General features: G+C 36.9%; 1 protein-coding gene across 1 annotated transcript in view; it reads right to left on the bottom strand.

The window, feature by feature from the left end:
- The window catches only part of snx25 (sorting nexin 25), a 68655-nt gene extending 47966 nt beyond the window's left edge, over positions 1–20689 (bottom strand). Inside the window, exons 1-3 of the mRNA XM_084430110.1 lie at positions 19832–20689; positions 18740–18824; positions 2151–2367 (exon numbers count right to left, since the gene is read on the bottom strand). Of these exons, the coding sequence (XP_084286236.1) occupies positions 2151–2367; positions 18740–18824; positions 19832–20125 (596 nt within the window). The 5' untranslated portion in view covers positions 20126–20689. The remainder of the gene's footprint in view (positions 1–2150; positions 2368–18739; positions 18825–19831) is intronic.
- Between the last annotated feature and the right edge of the window lie 571 nt (positions 20690–21260).

Genomic DNA, 21260 nt, shown 5'->3' with positions numbered 1-21260 from the left:
CACGCGAGCGGCGTGTTGGAGACTCCTGCTAGGGCTCCGCTTTGTAGGCTACAACTCGATACTTTTTTGCTACTTTGTAATAACTTTCTGCGGCCAGCGTTTCTGGAAATGAACGAAGGTCAACACTATTTAAGACCTGACTAAATGAAATTTAAGACCTAGGATGAAAATCTGGCCGTTTTTAAGACTTTTTAAGGCCTTAAATTTAAAGTTCAGAATTTTAGACTTTTTAAGACTTTTTAAGACCCCGCGGAAACCTTGGAGAGAGAGAGAGAGAGAGAGAGAGAGAGAGAGAGAGAGAGAGAGAGAGAGAGAGAGAGAGAGAGAGTGAGTGAGTGAGTGAGTGAGTGAACTTGTACAACTATCTTTGTGAGGACCAGTTTGAGTTTTAGAGAATTGGAGTGAGGACAGGGAGAGTAAAGTGAGGACATGTTGGCCGGTCCTGTTTGAGGGTCAAGACTTGGTTTTAGGGATAAGGTTATAATGAGGTCAAGGGTTGGTTTAGGGTCAGGGGTCGGGTTAGGCACTTAGTTGTGATGGGTAAGGTTAGGGTAAGCGGCTAGAGATTGCATTGTGTCAATGAATGTCCTCATAAAGATAGATGTACTAGAATGTGTGTGTGTGTGTGTGTGTGTGTGTGTGTGTGTGTGTGTGTGTGTGTGTGTGTGTGTGTGTGTGTGTGTGTGTGTGTGTGTGTGTGTGTGTGTGTGTGTGTGTGTGTGTGTGTGTGTGTGTGTGTGTGTGTGTGCACGCGCGCGTGTAAATTAATCATTTGACTTCCTTTCCACCAACAATCCAGAAATTTCCTGGATTTCAACAAGCACAAAAGTTTTACATTCTTGTGCTTTTCTCACTGATAGTTTTTTTTTAATAGCTCGCTGTTATTAAAGTAAAGAAGAAAAAGGCTTTCGCTCGGGCAATCCAGATTACAGCGTTTGGATGTTTAAAGAAATCCCAATAAACACTTTTCAGGTTCGGCCTGTCTTTAAAGAAATTGATATGTCTGTATAATAACAACATTAGTTCAAATAGATTTTTTTCCTTAAGAAAAAAAAAAAACTAAATATTGCCTATATCTCAGGTACATGTACTATACCTGAAATTGTATATATACATATACACATATACATATATTATATATATATATATATACAGGGTGCGATTTGTGAAAACAACAGAGGGGGGGGGGTGTTTTGAAAAAAAAAATTTTCATAAAAATAAATCATGAGAACATGAACTTCATCACTGCATTTTCAGGAATTGTAAAATCTTTTTTCTTATTAACTCATGAAGTAGCCTACCGCAATATTTTTACTTAATAGCTTATTTTTCCACACACATATGAGCTGTGATCATGCACAACGAAAAAACATGTAAGAATGAACCACGGATTGATTGCAAAGTTAAACCATCACAGTAGAAACAGTTTTACTGCTGCTGTTAAAGTCATAACGTTAACTTTACATCGCGAGGCTGAGCTACAGTGAAATGATAGAAAAGACAGATGCATTATCTGTGTTAGTCAGTTCGCCTCATTCGCGCGAACTGGACGCGCCCGCGCCGCGCTAAGCGCCTCATTCACGCCGCAGGACCTCTAGACGCGCGTAAACGCGTCTTTACATTGACTTAACATTGAAATCACTCGCGCCAGATGCTCAAGAGTGAGTAATCAAAAAACCTTTGCTTTAGCTTTATTTATTTTTTAATTTCGCTTTAGCCTCAATTGAGTGAAACACCGTATGTGTAACTTCGGCCATTCTCAGTGGTGTGACTGGGACACTAACTCTGCTTGTCATCATAGAAACAGATAATCAGATTGTGATGATTGAGCAACAGAGAGGCTGCGGCAGCTATATCACAGCCAGCCAAAGTAGCGCATTTTAAAATAAAACTGACTTTAATCAAACCACGGATCCATGATAAGTTTTGTGATCCGTCTCGCCACTAGTGTATTAGCACTGATCACTTTGAATTGCAAGTTTGTAAATCGAATAGTGAAATCTGAGTTAATTCCCTGCCCTAATGTTTAGCCATTTTGAGATTTGCAAAAGATAATCATGCATGCTGAAAACAAACCAGTTCACAGAATCTGCCGGTTCACCTTCCTCAAATGATAATGCACATTCTGCAAACAATGCTGTGCGTCTCACCGTGTGTTAGCCGCTTTGAGGTCGCAGAAGTGTGTGTGGAGGGTCTTGACCGTGTCGTTACACACCAGGTTGACCACGTCCACCTCGGACAGACGCATTCGCAGCTGTTTGGTCATTTCCCAGAAGTCCTCCGACAGCATCTGGTACAGCTGGCCCTCATCTCGGCTCAGCGGGACGTACCACGACAGGATATAGTCCCGATAGCTGTAGTCAAACACTGCAAAGAAAGAGAGAGAGTTCTTACTACTTTATATAGCAAATTTTTTTTTACTGATATTCACAACCATATTCAAAATCATCATAATTTTTCAGACAAAACGCTCATCATTTTGCAAAATTGCACAAGTAAAATATTTTTTATAGACTAAAATTGTATGCAATTTCAGTCAGAATGAATGGACTACAATTAATGAATTTTTAGATTAACAATATTAAAATGTTATGCGCATATATATATATATATACAGTGAGGAAAATAAGTATTTGAACACCCTGCTATTTTGCAAGTTCTCCCACTTGGAAATCATGGAGGGGTCTGAAATTGTCATCGTAGGTGCATGTCCACTGTGAGAGACATAATCTAAAAAAAAAAATCCAGAAATCACAATATATGATTTTTTAACTATTTATTTGTATGATACAGCTCCAAATAAGTATTTGAACACCTGTCTATCAGCTAGAATTCTGACCCTCAAAGACCTGTTAGTCTGCCTTTAAAATGTCCACCTCCACTCCATTTATTATCCTAAATTAGATGCACCTGTTTGAGGTCGTTAGCTGCATAAAGACACCTGTCCACCCCATACAATCAGTAAGAATCCAACCACTAACATGGCCAAGACCAAAGAGCTGTCCAAAGACACTAGAGACAAAATTGTACACCTCCACAAGGCTGGAAAGGGCTACGGGGAAATTGCCAAGCAGCTTGGTGAAAAAAGGTCCACTGTTGGAGCAATCATTAGAAAATGGAAGAAGCTAAACATGACTGTCAATCTCCCTCGGACTGGGGCTCCATGCAAGATCTCACCTCGTGGGGTCTCAATGATCCTAAAAAAAGGTGAGAAATCAGCCCAGAACTACACGGGAGGAGCTGGTCAATGACCTGAAAAGAGCTGGGACCACCGTTTCCAAGGTTACTGTTGGTAATACACTAAGACGTCATGGTTTGAAATCATGCATGGCACGGAAGGTTCCCCTGCTTAAACCAGCACATGTCAAGGCCCGTCTTAAGTTTGCCAATGACCATTTGGATGATCCAGAGGAGTCATGGGAGAAAGTCATGTGGTCAGATGAGACCAAAATAGAACTTTTTGGTCATAATTCCACTAAACGTGTTTGGAGGAAGAAGAATGATGAGTACCATCCCAAGAACACCATCCCTACTGTGAAGCATGGGGGTGGTAGCATCATGCTTTGGGGGTGTTTTTCTGCACATGGGACAGGGCGACTGCACTGTATTAAGGAGAGGATGACCAGGGCCATGTATTGCGAGATTTTGGGGAACAACCTCCTTCCCTCAGTTAGAGCATTGAAGATGGGTCGAGGCTGGGTCTTCCAACATGACAATGACCCGAAGCACACAGCCAGGATAACCAAGGAGTGGCTCTGTAAGAAGCATATCAAGGTTCTGGCGTGGCCTAGCCAGTCTCCAGACCTAAACCCAATAGAGAATCTTTGGAGGGAGCTCAAACTCCGTGTTTCTCAGCGACAGCCCAGAAACCTGACTGATCTAGAGAAGATCTGTGTGGAGGAGAGGGCCAAAATCCCTCCTGCAGTGTGTGCAAACCTGGTGAAAAACTACAGGAAACGTTTGACCTCTGTAATTGCAAACAAAGGCTACTGTACCAAATATTAACATTGATTTTCTCAGGTGTTCAAATACTTATTTGCAGCTGTATCATACAAATAAATAGGTAAAAAATCATACATTGTGATTTCTGGATATTTTTTTTTTAGATTATGTCTCTCACATTGGACATGCACCTACGATGACAATTTCAGACCCCTCCATGATTTCTAAGTGGGAGAACTTGCAAAATAGCAGGGTGTTCAAATACTTATTTTCCTCACTGTATATATATATGCGCATAACATTTTAATATTGTAAAAAAAATTACAAATATTATGCATATATATATATATATGCATTATATTTGTACAAAATTCTAAAATATATATTTTTACATTTTGTAAAAAAAATATTATATATATATATATATATATATATATAATTTTTTTATATATATATTTTTTTTCACTTAATATTTTTACAAAATTAAAAAATATAAAAATATTATACTTTTTATACAGAATTATATGCTCGAAATTGAAGTTGGGCGGGGCTTGATTTTGTCTGTGGGGAATTGATTGGATGGTTGTGGTTTGCGATTGGCTGATCTCATGTGAGTGACAGGTTGCTCCGCCCACATCATCAGAGAAGAGAAGAGATGCTGCGAGAGGAACTTATTCTGATTCAAGATTATTAAAGCAATAATGATGTGCACCAATAAATCATTTATACCGTAATAAACACTGCAATATTCCATCAGGGATATTTTTGAGCCACTTCTCAAACACTTCGAGACGCCACACACACACACACACACACACACACACACACACACACACAAGGCAGATGGCATGAATGTGATGCCACTAACCAGAGGATTACCAACGACTGCAGACTACAGTCCTCTTATGACACTCGAATCCACACACACACACACACACCCGGTCAACACGAACAGATCGAGAGTGACAGTGACGCCCTTTGTGCAGCAGTTTCTGAACGCTTGGTTTGAAGGCATTTTTCCTCCCGGCTATTTATAGTCACAGTGACCTCATAAAATGTGCTGACTTTCCCCAGCTGAGCAACAGGAAGTGATGCGGAACCCGTTCCCATGCCGTTTCCTTCAGACGCCTTCCTCTTCTCAAGTGACACGGCAGAAAATACGCAAGACTGAGCACTTGAGCAATTCTGTCACACTGTCGACTGCAAGAAACACCATTTACAACAGTACATAAAAAAAGAATAAGAAAAAATAAGAAATATATAATAAAATAAATAAATATGACAGATAAAAATATAATTTTAAAATGTAAAAAAAAAAAAGCTGCAAAGATGCTAGGTTGTTCGTAAAAATGTATTATTACTCAGATTACACAGGTGTGGTAAGAGCAAATATTTCTTCAACAAGCTGAGATTTCAGATTGAAGGAACAAAAGCCTGAACAAAAACTGGAGGAAAATGTACCAAAATGTACGTTTATACCAAACATCACGAACGGGTCCCTGAACCCCAGAACCAGGTCAGTCCGATTGTGAATCATTAAGAACTGCAGTGTGAACTGAATCAACCGATTCACTTAAAAGATCAGACTCAATTTGATTCGAACAATGATTCATTCTTTGTAATTGAATGGGAAAGTGCAACAAGATAACATGATAGAACTGTAGCTTTTCCTTTTGTGTTCTGCAGAACTTTGTTATATAATGCTAGAATGTCACGAGGGCGGGGAAATAATGACCATTTTCATTTTTGTATGAACTACTATGAACACTTTTAAGCATGAGCAATGGGGTTCAAGTGATTCTTGCTTTGGCAAACATCACTAATGAGGATGAAATTACATCTAATCATCTCGATTCATAAATCTGACACCCAGCTGTGCTCAGATACAGGAGGGAGTGTCAGACTCTTCAGTTCTCTGAGTCAGAATGAAAGATCAGAAACAGCTTCAGTGAGTTTCACACATTCGGTTTAACAAGACCTGTGATTCATGAGTCACTGAAACCTGCTACAGACTCAGTGCTGTTTTATACTCATCCTGTCAGGAGAGAGCGAACGAGACAGGCACAGATTACTCAGGTGCTCTTTCGAGTTGGACTAGTATGCAGTCACCTAGCAACCACTCGAAAACGCCTAGCAACGCCCTAGCAACCACCTAGAACCCCTAGCGACTGCACAGCAACACTTTTAAAACCTCTGAGGACTTTAGGGTGGGCTCTTTCGACTTGGACTAGTATGCAGTCACCTAGCAACCACCCGAAAACGCTAACAACGCCCTAGCAACCACCTAGAACACCCTAGCAACTGCACAGCAACACTTAAAACCTCTGAGAACTTGAGGGTGGGCTCTTTCGACTTGGACTAGTATGCAGTCACCTAGCAACCACCCAAAAACGCCTAGCAACGCCCTAGCAACCACCTAGAACACCCTAGCGACTGCACAGCAACACTTAAAACCTCTGAGAACGTGAGGGTGGGTTCCTTTGACTTGGACTAGTATTCAATCACCTAGCAACCACTCTGAACAGCCTAAAATTCTTAGAAACTGCCTAGCAACACCCTAGCAACCACAGAGAACACCCTAGCGACTGCAGAGCAACACATTTAAAACCTTTGAGAACTTAAGGGTGGGCTCTTTTGATTTGGACTAGTATTCAATCACCTAGCAACCACTCTGAATAGCCTAAAATCCTTAGAAAATGCCTAGTAACACCCTAGCAACCACGAGAACACCCTAGCCACTGCACAGCAACACTTTTAAAACCTCTGAGAACTTAAGGGTGGGCTCTTTTGATTTGGACTAGTATTAAATTACCTAGCAACCACTATGAACAGCCTAAAATCCTTAGAAACTGCCTAGCAACATCCTAGCAACCATGAGAACACCGTGTTTGTTTTTATTTTGTTACTGACTGCTTACTTGTTTTAAATTCACATTAATTAGGCTGCTAGTTTTTGTTGTAGTATCAAAATTGGATTAAATAATTGATATTTCACTGGTTTTGACAAACATTTGAACCGCTGACCCAATCCTCAGCACTGAGCCCTGCTGAAGCAGCTCTAAATATGTGCTGTGCTATTAAATGAAAGATAAAATATGATAGAGCAATAGAATGAACAGTGACAGTGGGCTTACAGAAGCTCATATGCATTTTAGCAGGCTTAATTAAGCATGAAAATAACTGAAAGAAATATATATATTTGATGAACAAATTAAGCCAACTAATATGATTTATAATCTTTTGGTTTATCTACTAATACATTTAAAAATTACAAATGCAGTGAAAATTCAGGTATCGGTATCGGCGAGTACCAAAAATTACAGTATCGGTATCGGACTCGTTCTGCAAAAAGTGGTATCGGGACATCCCTAATGGAAAAAAAATATTCAAAATATTAATACAATTATAATAAAATTTCAATAAAGAAATTCAAAAACACTGCCAAAGACCTTTAAGACATGAAAATTAAATGAAATCTTCCTCTGGTCATCCAATGAAAATGTCCCACAAATCTCAACCGCTGACCTTTAAACTTGAGTGTAACTCCACGTTTTACACTCAATAATAAAGCCTATCATAAGACTGCTATTGTGGTTTCGCTGATCAAGGACTAAACAACCGTGAACTAAATCTCAATAAATAAATAAATAATGAGACAGTTGAGTCATTCAGGTTGTTCACAGGAAGCACAGCTTTGCTATAAATACAACATGAGAGAAACAGTGTCGTTAATTATTTAAAGCTCGAATCAATGTGGTCCAGAAAACAACACACTACTACAGACATTAAGCATCCATTTTCATTCTCTGTCTAGTTTCTCTTTTGGTCCGTTTATCAGATTCTGACAAGCACATATGAGTCAAACTGGATGCCAAACACACTGTTTGTTTACGCCGCGTGACGTTAGTGCTGATGAGATTCTGTCATCTGTGCGTAAAAATAAAAAAGCACCCAGCAGGGAGTCTGATAACAACCAGCGTTTGCACTGTGCAGACGTGTTCATGCTGGAGAGTCCGGTTCACAGACAACAGAGAACCACATACTACTCTAACCATTACTGCAGTATATGTTATGTATATAATAATGTATATATGCATGGAATCTGTATTGACATAATACAGTACATTCGGCTCTATATACAGGTGAAACTCGAAAAATTTGAATATCGTGCAAAAGTTCATTTATTTCAGTAATTCAACTTAAAAGGTGAAACTAATATATTATATAGCTGCGGTTTCCCATAATGCAATGCTCTCAACTTCTCCTTTCTATTTTGTGTGTCAAATGAAGCTGTTGGAAATATCAGTTTTGGCTTCCGACTCATTTGAATGACAATCACAATCATGGTCATGATGTATTCTCTGCCAATGGGTCTCTTGATAGAAAATTACACATAGGAATGTCTTCCGTTCTCTGGCTCGACAGGAAGTGTGTGTCATGAAAAACTGATTTACATCATCTATGACACCTGATCTTAGGTCAGTAATGTGATTAAGCAGCTAATTAGTAGATCAGAGAAACGTGATCAGAGGACGATGTTAAACTGTGGAACACACATCTACATTGTGTGAAGGCAAACAACTTTGAAACCGCCTAGCAACACCCTAGTAACCACCTAGAACATCCAAGCAAATTCATAGCAACACACTTCAATCCTCTCACAACTTGAGGGTGGGCTCTTTTAACTTAGACTAGTATTTTGTCACCTAGAAACAACCCAGAACACCCCAGAATCATTAGAAAGTGCCTAGCAATGCCCTAGCAACCACATAGAACACACTAGAAACCGCATAGCAAAACATTTAAAACCTCTGAGAACTTGAAGGTGAGCTTTTTGACTTAGACTATCACCTAGCAGCCACCCAGAACACAGTATAAATCTTAAAAACCGCCTAGTAACGCCCTAGCAACCACTTAGAACACCCCAGCAACACATTTAAAACCACTGAAAACTTGAGGATGGGCCCTTTTGACTTGGACTAGTATGCAGTCTCCTAGTAACCACCCAGAACACCATAAAATCGTTAAAAGCTACCTAGCAATGTCCTAGCAACCACCTATAACACCCTAGCAACTGCATAGCAACACATTTAAACCCTCTGAGAACTTGAGGATGGGCTCTTTTGAGTTGGACTAGTATGCAGTCTCCTAGAAACCACCCAGAACAATCCAGAATTATTAGAAACCGCCAAGCAACACCTTAGCAACCACTTAGAACACCCTAGCAACTGCATAGCAACACATTTAAAACCTCTGAGAACTTGTGGGTGGGCCCTTTTTGACTTGGACTAGTATGCAGACATCTAGCAACCACCCAGAAATCATAAAAAGCTACCTAGTAACGTCCTAGTAACCACCTAAAACACCCTAGCAACTGCACTGCATCATTTAAAACCTCTGAGAATTTGAGGATGGGCTCTTTTGACTTATACTGGTATGCAGTCACCTTGCAAACACCCAGAACACCCTGAAATTGTTAAAAGCTACATAGCAACACCCTAGCAACCACCTAGAACACCATAGCAACCGCATAGCAACACATTTAAAATCTCTGAGAACTTGAGGGTTGGCTCTTTTGACGTGGTTGATTTTGCAATCACTAAGAACACACAATCACTAGCAACACTAGCAGTTTGTGAGCAGCAGAACACAGTGCGCGTGTATTGGAGTGAAACACCCTACAGTCAGTATGAAGGACCCTCTGTGACGTAGACCCCGCCGGGTCCGGTGCTCACCAGCGCTGTGCGTCAGCTCCGTGTTGGTAACAGGGTCTCCAGTGTGACGAGCTCTAAGAGGATCAAACCGTGTAAGCAAGCTCATTATTATGATCATGATCTCACTCGCAGCGTTCATTAAGAGCCTTTCAGAAACACCCGCGGAGTGAGGCTGAATTCCTCATTCATGTTAACGCTATTAGCTGTCATGTACAAGCAGCGGTTCCTGGTCATGTGATCAGACAGAGGTGCTCGAAACATGGTCTAAGAGAGTGGCACATTTATAAGTGCTGGGCTGGGACTCTTTTGGTACCTCACGATTCGGTATATTTATACAAAAATATACAGAAGGCCCACAGAGGCCATGCATTATTATGTTTTGGTCTCGTTTCCTGTAATATTGATAAATGTCATCTTAACAAAAACAGAATAAATAAGAGTATTGTTTACAGTAAACTGCTAAAAATTAAATAACTTTCATCCTAATTGTTTCCAAATCTATAAAACATTGTATATTATTTAAAACATGCATATGATTTACTATATATATATAGATATAGATACACATACATAATATTAAATATACATTATTTATATATAAATTAAATTGTGCTGTCAAATCGATTCATTGCGATATTATATATCACACATATTATACTATATATATTTACAGACTTTTATGTTAGATGCGATTAATCAATCTGACAGCACTTAAGTAAAAGTAAATATAAAAGAAAATGTGAATTATAATAAACACATGAAACAATTAACTACTAAGTAAGTATAACAAATTACTGTAATATGAAGCATCGCAGAACAATTCATCAAATGATGACAAAAAGAGACAAAATGACAAAAAATGCTTATGAATGCATATAAACAACCTGAGAAAAACTGAAATCATCTACAAAAAAAGCTTTAAAAAAATAAATGTCTTGACCCTCACACAAAACTTTCCGTTTTATGCTGTGATTATGTAAAAATAGAAAGTATCATTAGCTCAGTATGTGAACAATAGAATGGAAAGTTGGAAAATAATGGGAAGTTCCCACCATAGCAGAAAAACAAACGTGTGTGTGTGTGTGTGTGTGTTGAGGTGAAAGACATGTTTGATAGATTCAGTTAGTGGTTTGTGTTATAATGTCATCCCACCCACACACTCCAACAGAGACCGATAATAAGACAAACAGGAAAATGACAGCGACTGTTGTCTCAGGCCTATAGCAAAGCAAACCAGCAACAGACCGAGAGAGAGATTACAGCCATTCTTACCCACAAAATAATGGCGACTGGCAGACTAGAGCTTTATTATTTTTATTTTTAGCACAGACAGTATCTGGACACTTAAGTCGCACTTACAAATATGTGAATGTGTCTGCATTAGAAATATATTATTAATAACAATAATAACAATATATTTTACACATTTAATTATTATTATTATTATTATTATAAAAAAAAAAAATATATATATATATATATATATATATATATATATATATATATATTAGGGCTGTCAAGCGATTACATTTTTAAAATCTAATTTCATGATGTGGTGGTGAATTTATCGCACATCATATTTGGCTTACCCTTAAAATTACCCTTAAAAGATCATTTAAAGTCATTATTGTGTTTAATGAGAAAATCATCAAATATACAGTACCAGTCAAAAGTTTGGAAACACTACTATTTTTAATGCTTTTGAAAGAAGTCTCTTATGCTCATCAAGCCTGCAGTTAAAAAAAAAAAAAAAAAAAAAAACAGTAATATTATGAAATATTATTACAATTTAAAATAATGGTTCTCTTTTTTAATATACTTTAAAATGTAATTTATTTTTGTGATGCAAAGCTGAATTTTCATCAGCAAGTACTCCAGTCTTTGGTGTCTTATGATCCTTCAGAAATCATTCTAATATGCTGATTTATGATCAATGTTGGAAACAGTTGTGCTGCTTAATATTTTTTTATAACCTGAGATACTTTTTTCAGGATTATTTGATGAATAAAAAGTTAAAAAGAACTGTATTTATTTAGAATAGAAATATTTTGTAACAATATACACTACCGTTCAAAAGTTTGGGAACAATATATATATATTTTTTAAGAAATTAGTACTTTAATTCAACAAGAATGTGTTAAATTGATAAAAGGTGATGGTAACGATTTATATTGTTAGAAATGTTTTTATTTTGAATAAATGCTGTTTTTATGAATAAATGCTGTTAACGTTTTACTCATCAATGAATCCTGAAAAAAGTATTCCAAAAAATTATATTAAACAGCACAACTGTTTCCATCACTGATAATAACTGAGTATCAAATCATCATATTAGAATGATTTCTGAAGGATCATAAGACACCAAAGACTGGAGTACTTGCTGATGAAAATTCAGCTTTGCATCACAAAAATAAATTACATTTTAAAATATATTAAAAAAGAGAACCATTATTTTAAATTGTAATAATATTTCATAATATTACTGTTTTTTTTTTGTTGTTGTTTTTTTTAACTGCAGGCTTGATGAGCATAAGAGACTTCTTGCAAAAGCATTAAAAATAGTAGTGTTTCCAAACTTTTGACTGGTACTGTACATTACAAGTATAAGCAGCTTTAGAAAGAAATAATTTATTTGTTTCAACATAGAATTTATTACACTTCAACTTTTAATTTCAATTTTTTTCAGAAGCGGAATCTTAATTGGTATTTAGATTTATTTGCAGACTAAAACTGTTTGATTTCCAACATTCTTCAAAATATCTTCTCTTATGTTCCGCAAAAGAAAGAAAGTCATTCAGGTTTGAAACGACATGAAGGTGAGAAAACGCAAAACAGAATTTTCATTTTAAGGCAAACTACACACAAAATAAGAATGTTTTTATTTATTTTATGAAATTATACTCTAAATAAGAAACTGCCAGTAGGTGGCGGTAAATCTCTAAATGAGTAAGTCATTGAATCATTCATTTGATTCGTTCAAACAACTGATTCATTCAGGAATTAAGTAAATTACTCTCTTTATGAATCATTGGTTCACCCGATTGATTTGTTCAAACAGCTGATTCATTCAGGAATTAAGTAAATATGACTCTCTTTGTGAATCATTGGTTCACTCAATTGATTCGTTGAAACGGCTGATTCATTCAGGAATGAAGTAAATGACTCTCTTTATGAATCATTGGTTCACCCGATTGATTTGTTCAAATGGCTGATTCATTCAAGAATGAAGCAAATTACTCTTTGTGAATCATTGGTTCACTCAATTGATTCGTTCAAACGGCTAATTCATTCAAGAATGAAGTTAATGACTCTCTTTGTGAATCATTGGTTCACTCAATTGATTCGTTCAAACGGCTGATTCATTCAGGAATGAAGTAAATGACTCTCTTTATGAATCATTGGTTCACCCAATTGATTTGTTCAAATGGCTGATTCATTCAGGAATGAAGTAAATGACTCTCATTGTGAATCACTGGTTCACTCAATTGATTCGCTCAAACCACAGATTCATTCAGAAGCGAAACACCGCTGTGAGGCTCGAAGACGCACAACAGTTCTGCTCTGGCTTTATAGGTAATATTATCTTTGGCAAAATTGAGCAAAAACATACAATATTGTGTCTAAAATATAATACAATATAAACTTCTTATTTATTGAGCTGTTGTATAAAACCAATATCACATTTGCAATCCTGTTATTCAGGACAAAAACAGCACTGGTGTGATATTACTAAACTATAGGCCAAATATAGGCCAATCATATCACATAAATATGAGACAAAAGGGGCATTTCTGGCCCTGATACCTTGAATCTTAGGGGCATATTATGGCATTCAGACTTGATTTGATATTTTAATATCTAATTCCAATGTAATGACATTCAGGCATTTTAAGTCTATAATCGGCTCAGTTTTGAGACTGCTGTGGGACTCGAACCGAGATCTGAAACTGATCGCCTCCTGGACTCAAAAGCTCAGAGATTTAGCAGAGAAGTCCAGTCCGAGCGCGGGAACACAGAGGTCTTGTGACCGACAGAGGTCAAAGGTGAAACAAATACCTCTGACGCTGATGTGTGCTGAGCAATATTCACCTCTTTAACAATAACATAGAGTATTTAAAGGAACAGTACACCTCAAAATAAAAATGGTGTTCATACTCACTCCCATGACAACAAATCTCTCTTTTTTCCACTTAGACACGAAAGGAGATATCTCTCATAAACTATGAAAGCACACAGCGACTATAAAGTGCTCAAAAACCATTTTCTTCTGCAGTTGTTTAATAGCTTTGTGTGAGGAACAGACTGAAATTGTGTTTCACACTAAAAATCTTTCCCTCCACAGCAGATCTCAAATCTCATGTTGTTTAAACTTCATTTGTCATGTTCATTAAAGGTACAATATGTAAGATTTTTGTAATAAAATTTCCTGCAGTTGTGCACTTACTATATCCCAAAAGTTCCCAAAGATTTTTAATTTCAGAGAAATTCCAGTTTTGAATAATGTCTCGTCCCTGTTCAGTGTCGCCTGTCAGTGACGTAATATCCGCGTTATCCCTGGTTTCCGCTCGTTCTGCCGTAGTAACCATGGCGACAGACGTGGACAACTGCGCTACGTCTCGCGGCGCGCTCACGCTGTTGTTGTTTCGTTCAAACATTATGGATCAGGGCAAGCAGACTTTGGGAGAAAAGGAGAACTAAAACTAGGATCAATATCAGCGTGGTGTTTTCGAGATGCCGAGAGCTAGCGTCCGCGGCTAACTTAGACTTGACAGAGACGCTTTTGCATGTACTTTATTAGACAGGTGAGCAAATGTACATAAAACTAATCAATGTTATACAGCTCAACATGATGAAATGTTAGAATATGATCAGTATGTTATGCTAATGTTGATCTCGCTCACTGCTAGTCTCATACAGACAAGCTAACACACAGAATAACATTATAACTTTAACACACTCAAATGCAGTTTAGTGTGATAGTGTAGAGCAAGTGAAACAGCGCTGCGTTCCCTCACAAGTTTCATTCGTCTAATAAACTGCCCTGTGTGAGTGTTATTCAGCACTAGCGGGTAAGTTAGTTCGCCAGAATGAAATGTCCTCATCTCTTTATATCCGCGGGACTCGCGTGTGGCGCTGAGATCTGTCTCTCATTAGCACTCGAGCCCTGCTTCACCACAGTCATGCTAAACACATCAGTGTATTCACTCATCCATAAACATTATTAGATCCTTCGGCATGACGACGAGTTCCATAATTCCGCTTATGCGTCATCAACCGACGCCTTTGTTATTGTAAGAGGTTAGCGACCCCTAGTGGCGGAAAAATGACATATTGCAGCTTTAAGGGACACAATTTTTTTTTTTTTTTTTTTTTTGCTTTAAGGGACACAATAACAAATGGTGTTTGGCGTCACTGACATCAAACTTGGCGCAACCAAAAAGTAAATGCATCAAATTCAAGATATATATTGAGTATCAACAAAAGGCTGAAGAATATTGAGATTTATGATTTATGATTAAATGATCATTGGACTTGGGAAATAATTACATGGAGGATTATGGGTAATTTCACAAGAAATATTATATAAAAACAAAAAATGTAAGTGCATATATTTGATCAGCACGTGTCTTTCTGCTGTCAAATCTGCACTGATTTATATAAAGAAAACATAAGAATAACTTTGATAATGTTAGTAATATTTCAACTGGACTGAAGCAGCTTTGGTTTACTTGATTATCCAGATATCATTTATTAGGAAAAACATGAGCATCAAATATGATCAAAAGGCGTAAAAATCATTAAAAAAAAAATCTAATTTTGATCATAAAAATAAGCATTAAATATCATCTTACTAAGACATCATTGGCAGATATTGATATGCATTTTATGTAAGTATCTGCTATACTGTTTTATATACACACACACACATATATATATATATATATATATATATATATATATATATATATATATATATATCATTGATTTACATTATAAGCATCATAATTTTTGTCCATATAAATATCAGCATCTGCACTAAATTGCACATTTTTTCTCAGTTTGGGCCATAAAAGCCAAATGGACAAAATATGATACTCAAAAAAAAAACCTGCAAACTATTTTTAATGTTAATATTTAATAGCATATGAGCTTTTATAGTATTTTTTCTTTTTTTTTGCTTGATTTTACAGTTAATAAATGATCAGCGGAACATTCTAAAAAAAAAAAAAAAAAAAAAGATTTCCTTTTGCATTTACACATGATACTTCGTTTAAAAGGCACTTTGTCATTATGGGATGTTAAATTATTCAACCGAATGTAGGTCAGAGAAAACCTGATCATAATGACAGGAAGACTAAACATTTCCACCTTAAATAATCAGAAGATTAAACATCTCCATTCTCCACCTTAAATAATCAGAAGACTAAACATCTCCACCTTAAATAATCAGAAGACTAAACATTTCCACCTTAAATAATCAGAAGATTAAACATCTCCGTTCTCCACCTTAAATAATCAGAAGACTAAACATCTCCAATTTAAATAATCACATCTCCATTCTCCACCTTAAATAATCAGAAGACTAAACATCTCCACCTTAAATAATAAGACTAAACATTTCCACCTTAAATAATCTGAGTATTATATATATATATATATATATATATATATATATATATATATATATATATAATATACATACACACACACACCCTCATGACGTCCTCCAGTTTCACAGCAGACGAAGATTTCTTCATCAGCAAAGATAAGCGCTTGTGTTTTTCAGTCTAGCATCAGAGAGATCAAACTACTGTTACACACTGATGTCACAGAAGAGACGTCTCAGTGTTCACACTATCCATCCTAAACTGTGTGAGATTAGAATAAGTGTGTCCCAAAGCATATGTTGAAATGCTTTCAAGTCCTGGATGGTCTACTATTCCCGGTGGATTTTCTAAGTGTGGATCCGTGCTCATTATAACAGCAAATATTACCCACAATCCACTGCGCTTTGGAGGAGGAACTACAAACACAAGTAAATAGTGTTTAAAAACTACAAAACATGGCGGATGTGCGCGACGACGGGGGGAGGTTTGAGTGACTAATCAAAGTTTAATCTGATAAAAAAATATTTATTTAATGTTATCCGTGTTATATTTCATCTGCAATAACAATGTGGACTTTTATAAAGATCTGTTTGGCCATTAACTTTTAAATGCATCTTTATATAAGGAGAATATAAATATTTATATATGAAAGACCCGCGCAATTAAATGAAATGAAATGTGAAGGATTTAATCTTTGACAAGATGATCGACAGGCCAGTTTACTGTGCATGGGCGGCACTAGGGAGGGGCTAGCAGGAGCTTCAGCACCCCCAAGAAAGACCAAAGCACCCCGATAGCACCCCCAAAAATTATTTCTGGAAGCAATTATATTCAGGCTGTATTCTATGGAAGCCCTGAACCGCATTTTAAAAAAAAAGAAAACTTATCTTGTTATTTCGACATAAGAAGTCGTTATTTCGACATAATAAGTCGTTATTTCGACATAATAAGGGGACATTCTAATCTGCATTAAGCCACATTAAGCGTTCTTATAATGGTTTTCAATGGGAGGAAAATGCTTAACGTGTAATTAAACGTTGCGTTCATATTCTGGGCTCATCTGATTTTTTGTACATAGCATAGCCTACCTTGTTATGATTTAGTATCATAATGATTAATAAATGCACGCACAAAATTCAGAATTAAATGAATGTGCAGCAATTTGTACAAATAGAGAGTCTGTAGGCCTACTATACTGGTGTAGCCATTAAATAAGCGCATTTAGTTTCATACTTGTTAAAATATTATAATGTTATTTTTTTTATAAAAAAATTGATTTTTTTTTTCATTTATGTTGATTATGAAAAGTGAACAGCACGAGTAAGATAGGATGCGCAATATATCAAGAGACATGGAGTGGGTCAGACATGATTTTGACCACTTCATTAAGTTTTGTTTTGTAGAAAGCCTTTCTTTAAAGTGAATTTTGTTTTGTATAAATTGTATCTTCATTTTAATCAATTTTTCATCAACCAATTGCCTGGATTTAATAAATAAGAAGAAATATAACAGACAATATAATCATGGAGGCGCCAGCGCGGTCACTTGCACTGCACGTTAACTGGAGTCTCATCCTAACTTAACCGAAACTCATATGCCTCGCAGACATGAGAAATACATCAAATACACAAAGCTTGAAATGTCTTAAAACAAAATAATTCATAACGAAAAGAAATAGGCTACTCTCTGATTATGTAATCCATTATGTGCATTTCTCTCTATAGGTGCGTTCACTACGAATATGGCGATCGTCAACTTCATCTTTGCAGCCGACAGTGACACAGAAAACACTAGTTTATTAATAAAAATCAATGCATGCGTCACCGGATTTACAAATGCACATCTTGCTTGTTGCACGCACACACATTATGTCGAAATAATGAGATATTATGTTGAAATAACTGAATATTATTATTAATAATACATCTTTTTAGAATATTTGATTGAATGCTGAATGTTGCGCTTGTTCAATTTAATAAAATTAAAACTTTAATTGTGATCATTAAAATAATTGAATATTAAATATTTAGTGGCCAAGTTTTGGTCATTTATTAATAGTGTGTATATACACAGTATATATACATATATATAGCCTATAATTGCGCAGCTCCCCCTGTCAATGATCTAGCACCCCCTCAGCACATGCGTTAAAAATTCTCTGGCGCCGCCCCTGTTACTATGATAAGATGATTGACAGGTCAGTTTACTGTGATAAGATGATTGACAGGTCAGTTTACTGTGATAAGATGATTGACAGGTCAGGGTCAGTTTACTGTGATAAGATGATTGACAGGTCAGTTTACTGTGATAAGATGTGACAGAGAGCAACCGTTAGAGACGCGAGTGTGTGACGTGATAGTGTGTCCCAAAGCTTGTGTACTCTTCTGCTACACACTCAAAAGTATCTACTTTTTCTTCACAGAATGAGTTCATACTTTCAGGGCGTAGTATAAGAAGGCGAACTGAGACTACTCACCTTCTTTAAGGGCTTTATCCACATTGAGAGACACGACGACCCTCCTGGTCTGGGCCGAATCCAGCAGAGGAACACAGAACCGGCCCTGTGGACCCAAGAACACCATCAAACACATACTCATGATGACAAACACACACGAGCACGATTACAAGATTACAACACTTACACGTCCTGCAATGATCATGTGTGGAATATATACTGTACAAACCATATTTTATACAACATAGGCCTATTATTACACCAACTGTTATGAGGTGGAGATCAACAGCGCAGTCGCAGCAGAAAGCATGTGGGTTTGTGATTGTGTAATATTTACCTTTGGATATACTGAATCTTTACAGTTCAATATTTGTGTTCTTGTTTTGTTTACTGTGTGAGCGAACCACAATAAACCTGGAATTTTATTTTATTTTATGTAGCCTATTATTTATTTCTAAATAAAAATTTATAAAATGAATAATTTATTTTAAAATTAAATTAAAATCTATACATTCATAATTTTTTTGTTTTAATATATGAATATATATACACACACGTAACTAGGGTTACATATATGATTATGATCATGCTTTTATTAATGTCGCTTCATCTGTTGCAGTATCTGCATCATCTATCTATCCATCATCTATCTATCTATCCATCTATCCATCATCTATCTATCCATCTATCCACCATCTATCTATCCATCTATCTATCCATCATCTATCTATCTATCCATCTATCCATCATCTATCTATCCATCTATCTCTCTATCTATCCATCTATCATCTATCTATCAATCTATCCATCTATCATCTATCATCTATCTATCCATCTTTCTTTCTTTCTTTCATTCATTCATTCTATCTATCTATCTATCTATCTATCTATCTATCTATCTATCTATCTATCTATCTATCCATCATCTATCTATCTATCCATCATCTATCTATCTATCTATCTATTCATTTATCCATCTATCTTTTTTGTTCCATCTATCTACTCACATTTTTGAATCAATCACAGTGAAAGTGTGGATTGTTGTTTGTCTGTAGATGTTGGTGTAGAGATGTTGTGATGTGACATCATCATCATCATCATCCTCCTCCTTACCATTAACTTATTGAATAGATCGGCGAGCTTCGATGACTGTCTCTTAGTGGTGTCGAATCTGCTGATCTTCAAGGGGCTTTTCCTCACCAGCAGCCCGAAACTCCCCAGCAGAAAACACAGCAGGGCGAAGGACACGTAAATAAAGAGTTTGAGGAAAAACGAGGTGAGAGTGAGTCCTCCGGAGCCGAGCTGGAAGAGCAGGAGCACCGCAACCGAGACACCGACGACCAGAGACGGGTAGACGAGGACCGCAGACCCGCTGCTGGCGCTGGAGCTTCGGCCATCAGGACGCATGATGCTGCTGATGATGGGAATGATGGGAATGCTGGGAATGACATGTCCTCACGTGCGCACAGCAATAGACAGGTCGCATGCTCGAGTTCACACTCATCACAATGTGAGCATTCAGTTCACACACGATGATCCGGAGCCGCTTAACACGAGAAATACACGTGCAACATGTTGCATTAAACCGTAAACGGTTTAAAATGACAGCAAGAGCACCTGAAATTATGATCAGTCAGGTCAGATCACCGAGCGGGCTCAGCTTAAAGGGCTGCTAATTCAAATCCAACATAAAGTGCACACAAACAGGCCGTCAAAACCAAATGTCATCATCCAAATATATCAAAACATCTCGAGGAGCGTTTAGCTCCGATGCCGTGAATGCAAACAACGGAGAGGCATCATCGCGCGACGGCTTTAACTCTAACGCCTTAAACGTGAGATAAAGATGTAAACACTCTGAAATAGTATCATTATATCCGCCGCGATTTGTCTAAAATGTGAGAAATAAATAACTTATTGTCAATCCATCGCAATCTCAGTCCTGCTTAGATCCCCAGCTGCCTCTCGAGTGGCGAATCTGCGAGTTCTACTATGGAAAAGGGGATTTGTATGAATATTAATGACGCAACGTGACGTATGCTAAATGGCGCTGAATGATTGGCCGTTGGTGCGTAGGCGGTGGTCTGTTGGCGAATGAGCGGGTTGTAATTGCCTTATGAATAATAATTGGGCACTTGATTAGAAGCTAGCGGAAGGTTACCAAGCAACGTCAGCATTATCTGATTAATATTCATAAGACAAGTCTTCGCCGTAGTAGGATATGAAGAGAACAGCGACTATGGAAACTCGAGTAGGCCATAAATCACACACAATGGATCCAAACAACATTGAAATGTCTTGAACTGAAATCGTTTTTATAAACGCATGACCCAGACTGGTTATGACATACTTTGTGTCTGGTTGCTTGTTTTTGTTTGTTTGTTTTTTTTGCTGTCCGCATACATAATGAAAAATTATATTTATTAATATACGAACAAATATGAAGTACTTTCAATACAATGGTATAAATCTGAAAAGAAAACTGTGGTACTTTTTACAAGTGTTATGTTTACACACAAAAAAAGTGCTTACATTAATACTT

Source organism: Rutilus rutilus (assembly GCF_951802725.1).
Source record: "Rutilus rutilus genome assembly, chromosome: 14".
NCBI lineage: Eukaryota > Metazoa > Chordata > Actinopteri > Cypriniformes > Leuciscidae > Rutilus > Rutilus rutilus.
This window is presented reverse-complemented; position numbering and strand designations above follow the sequence as displayed.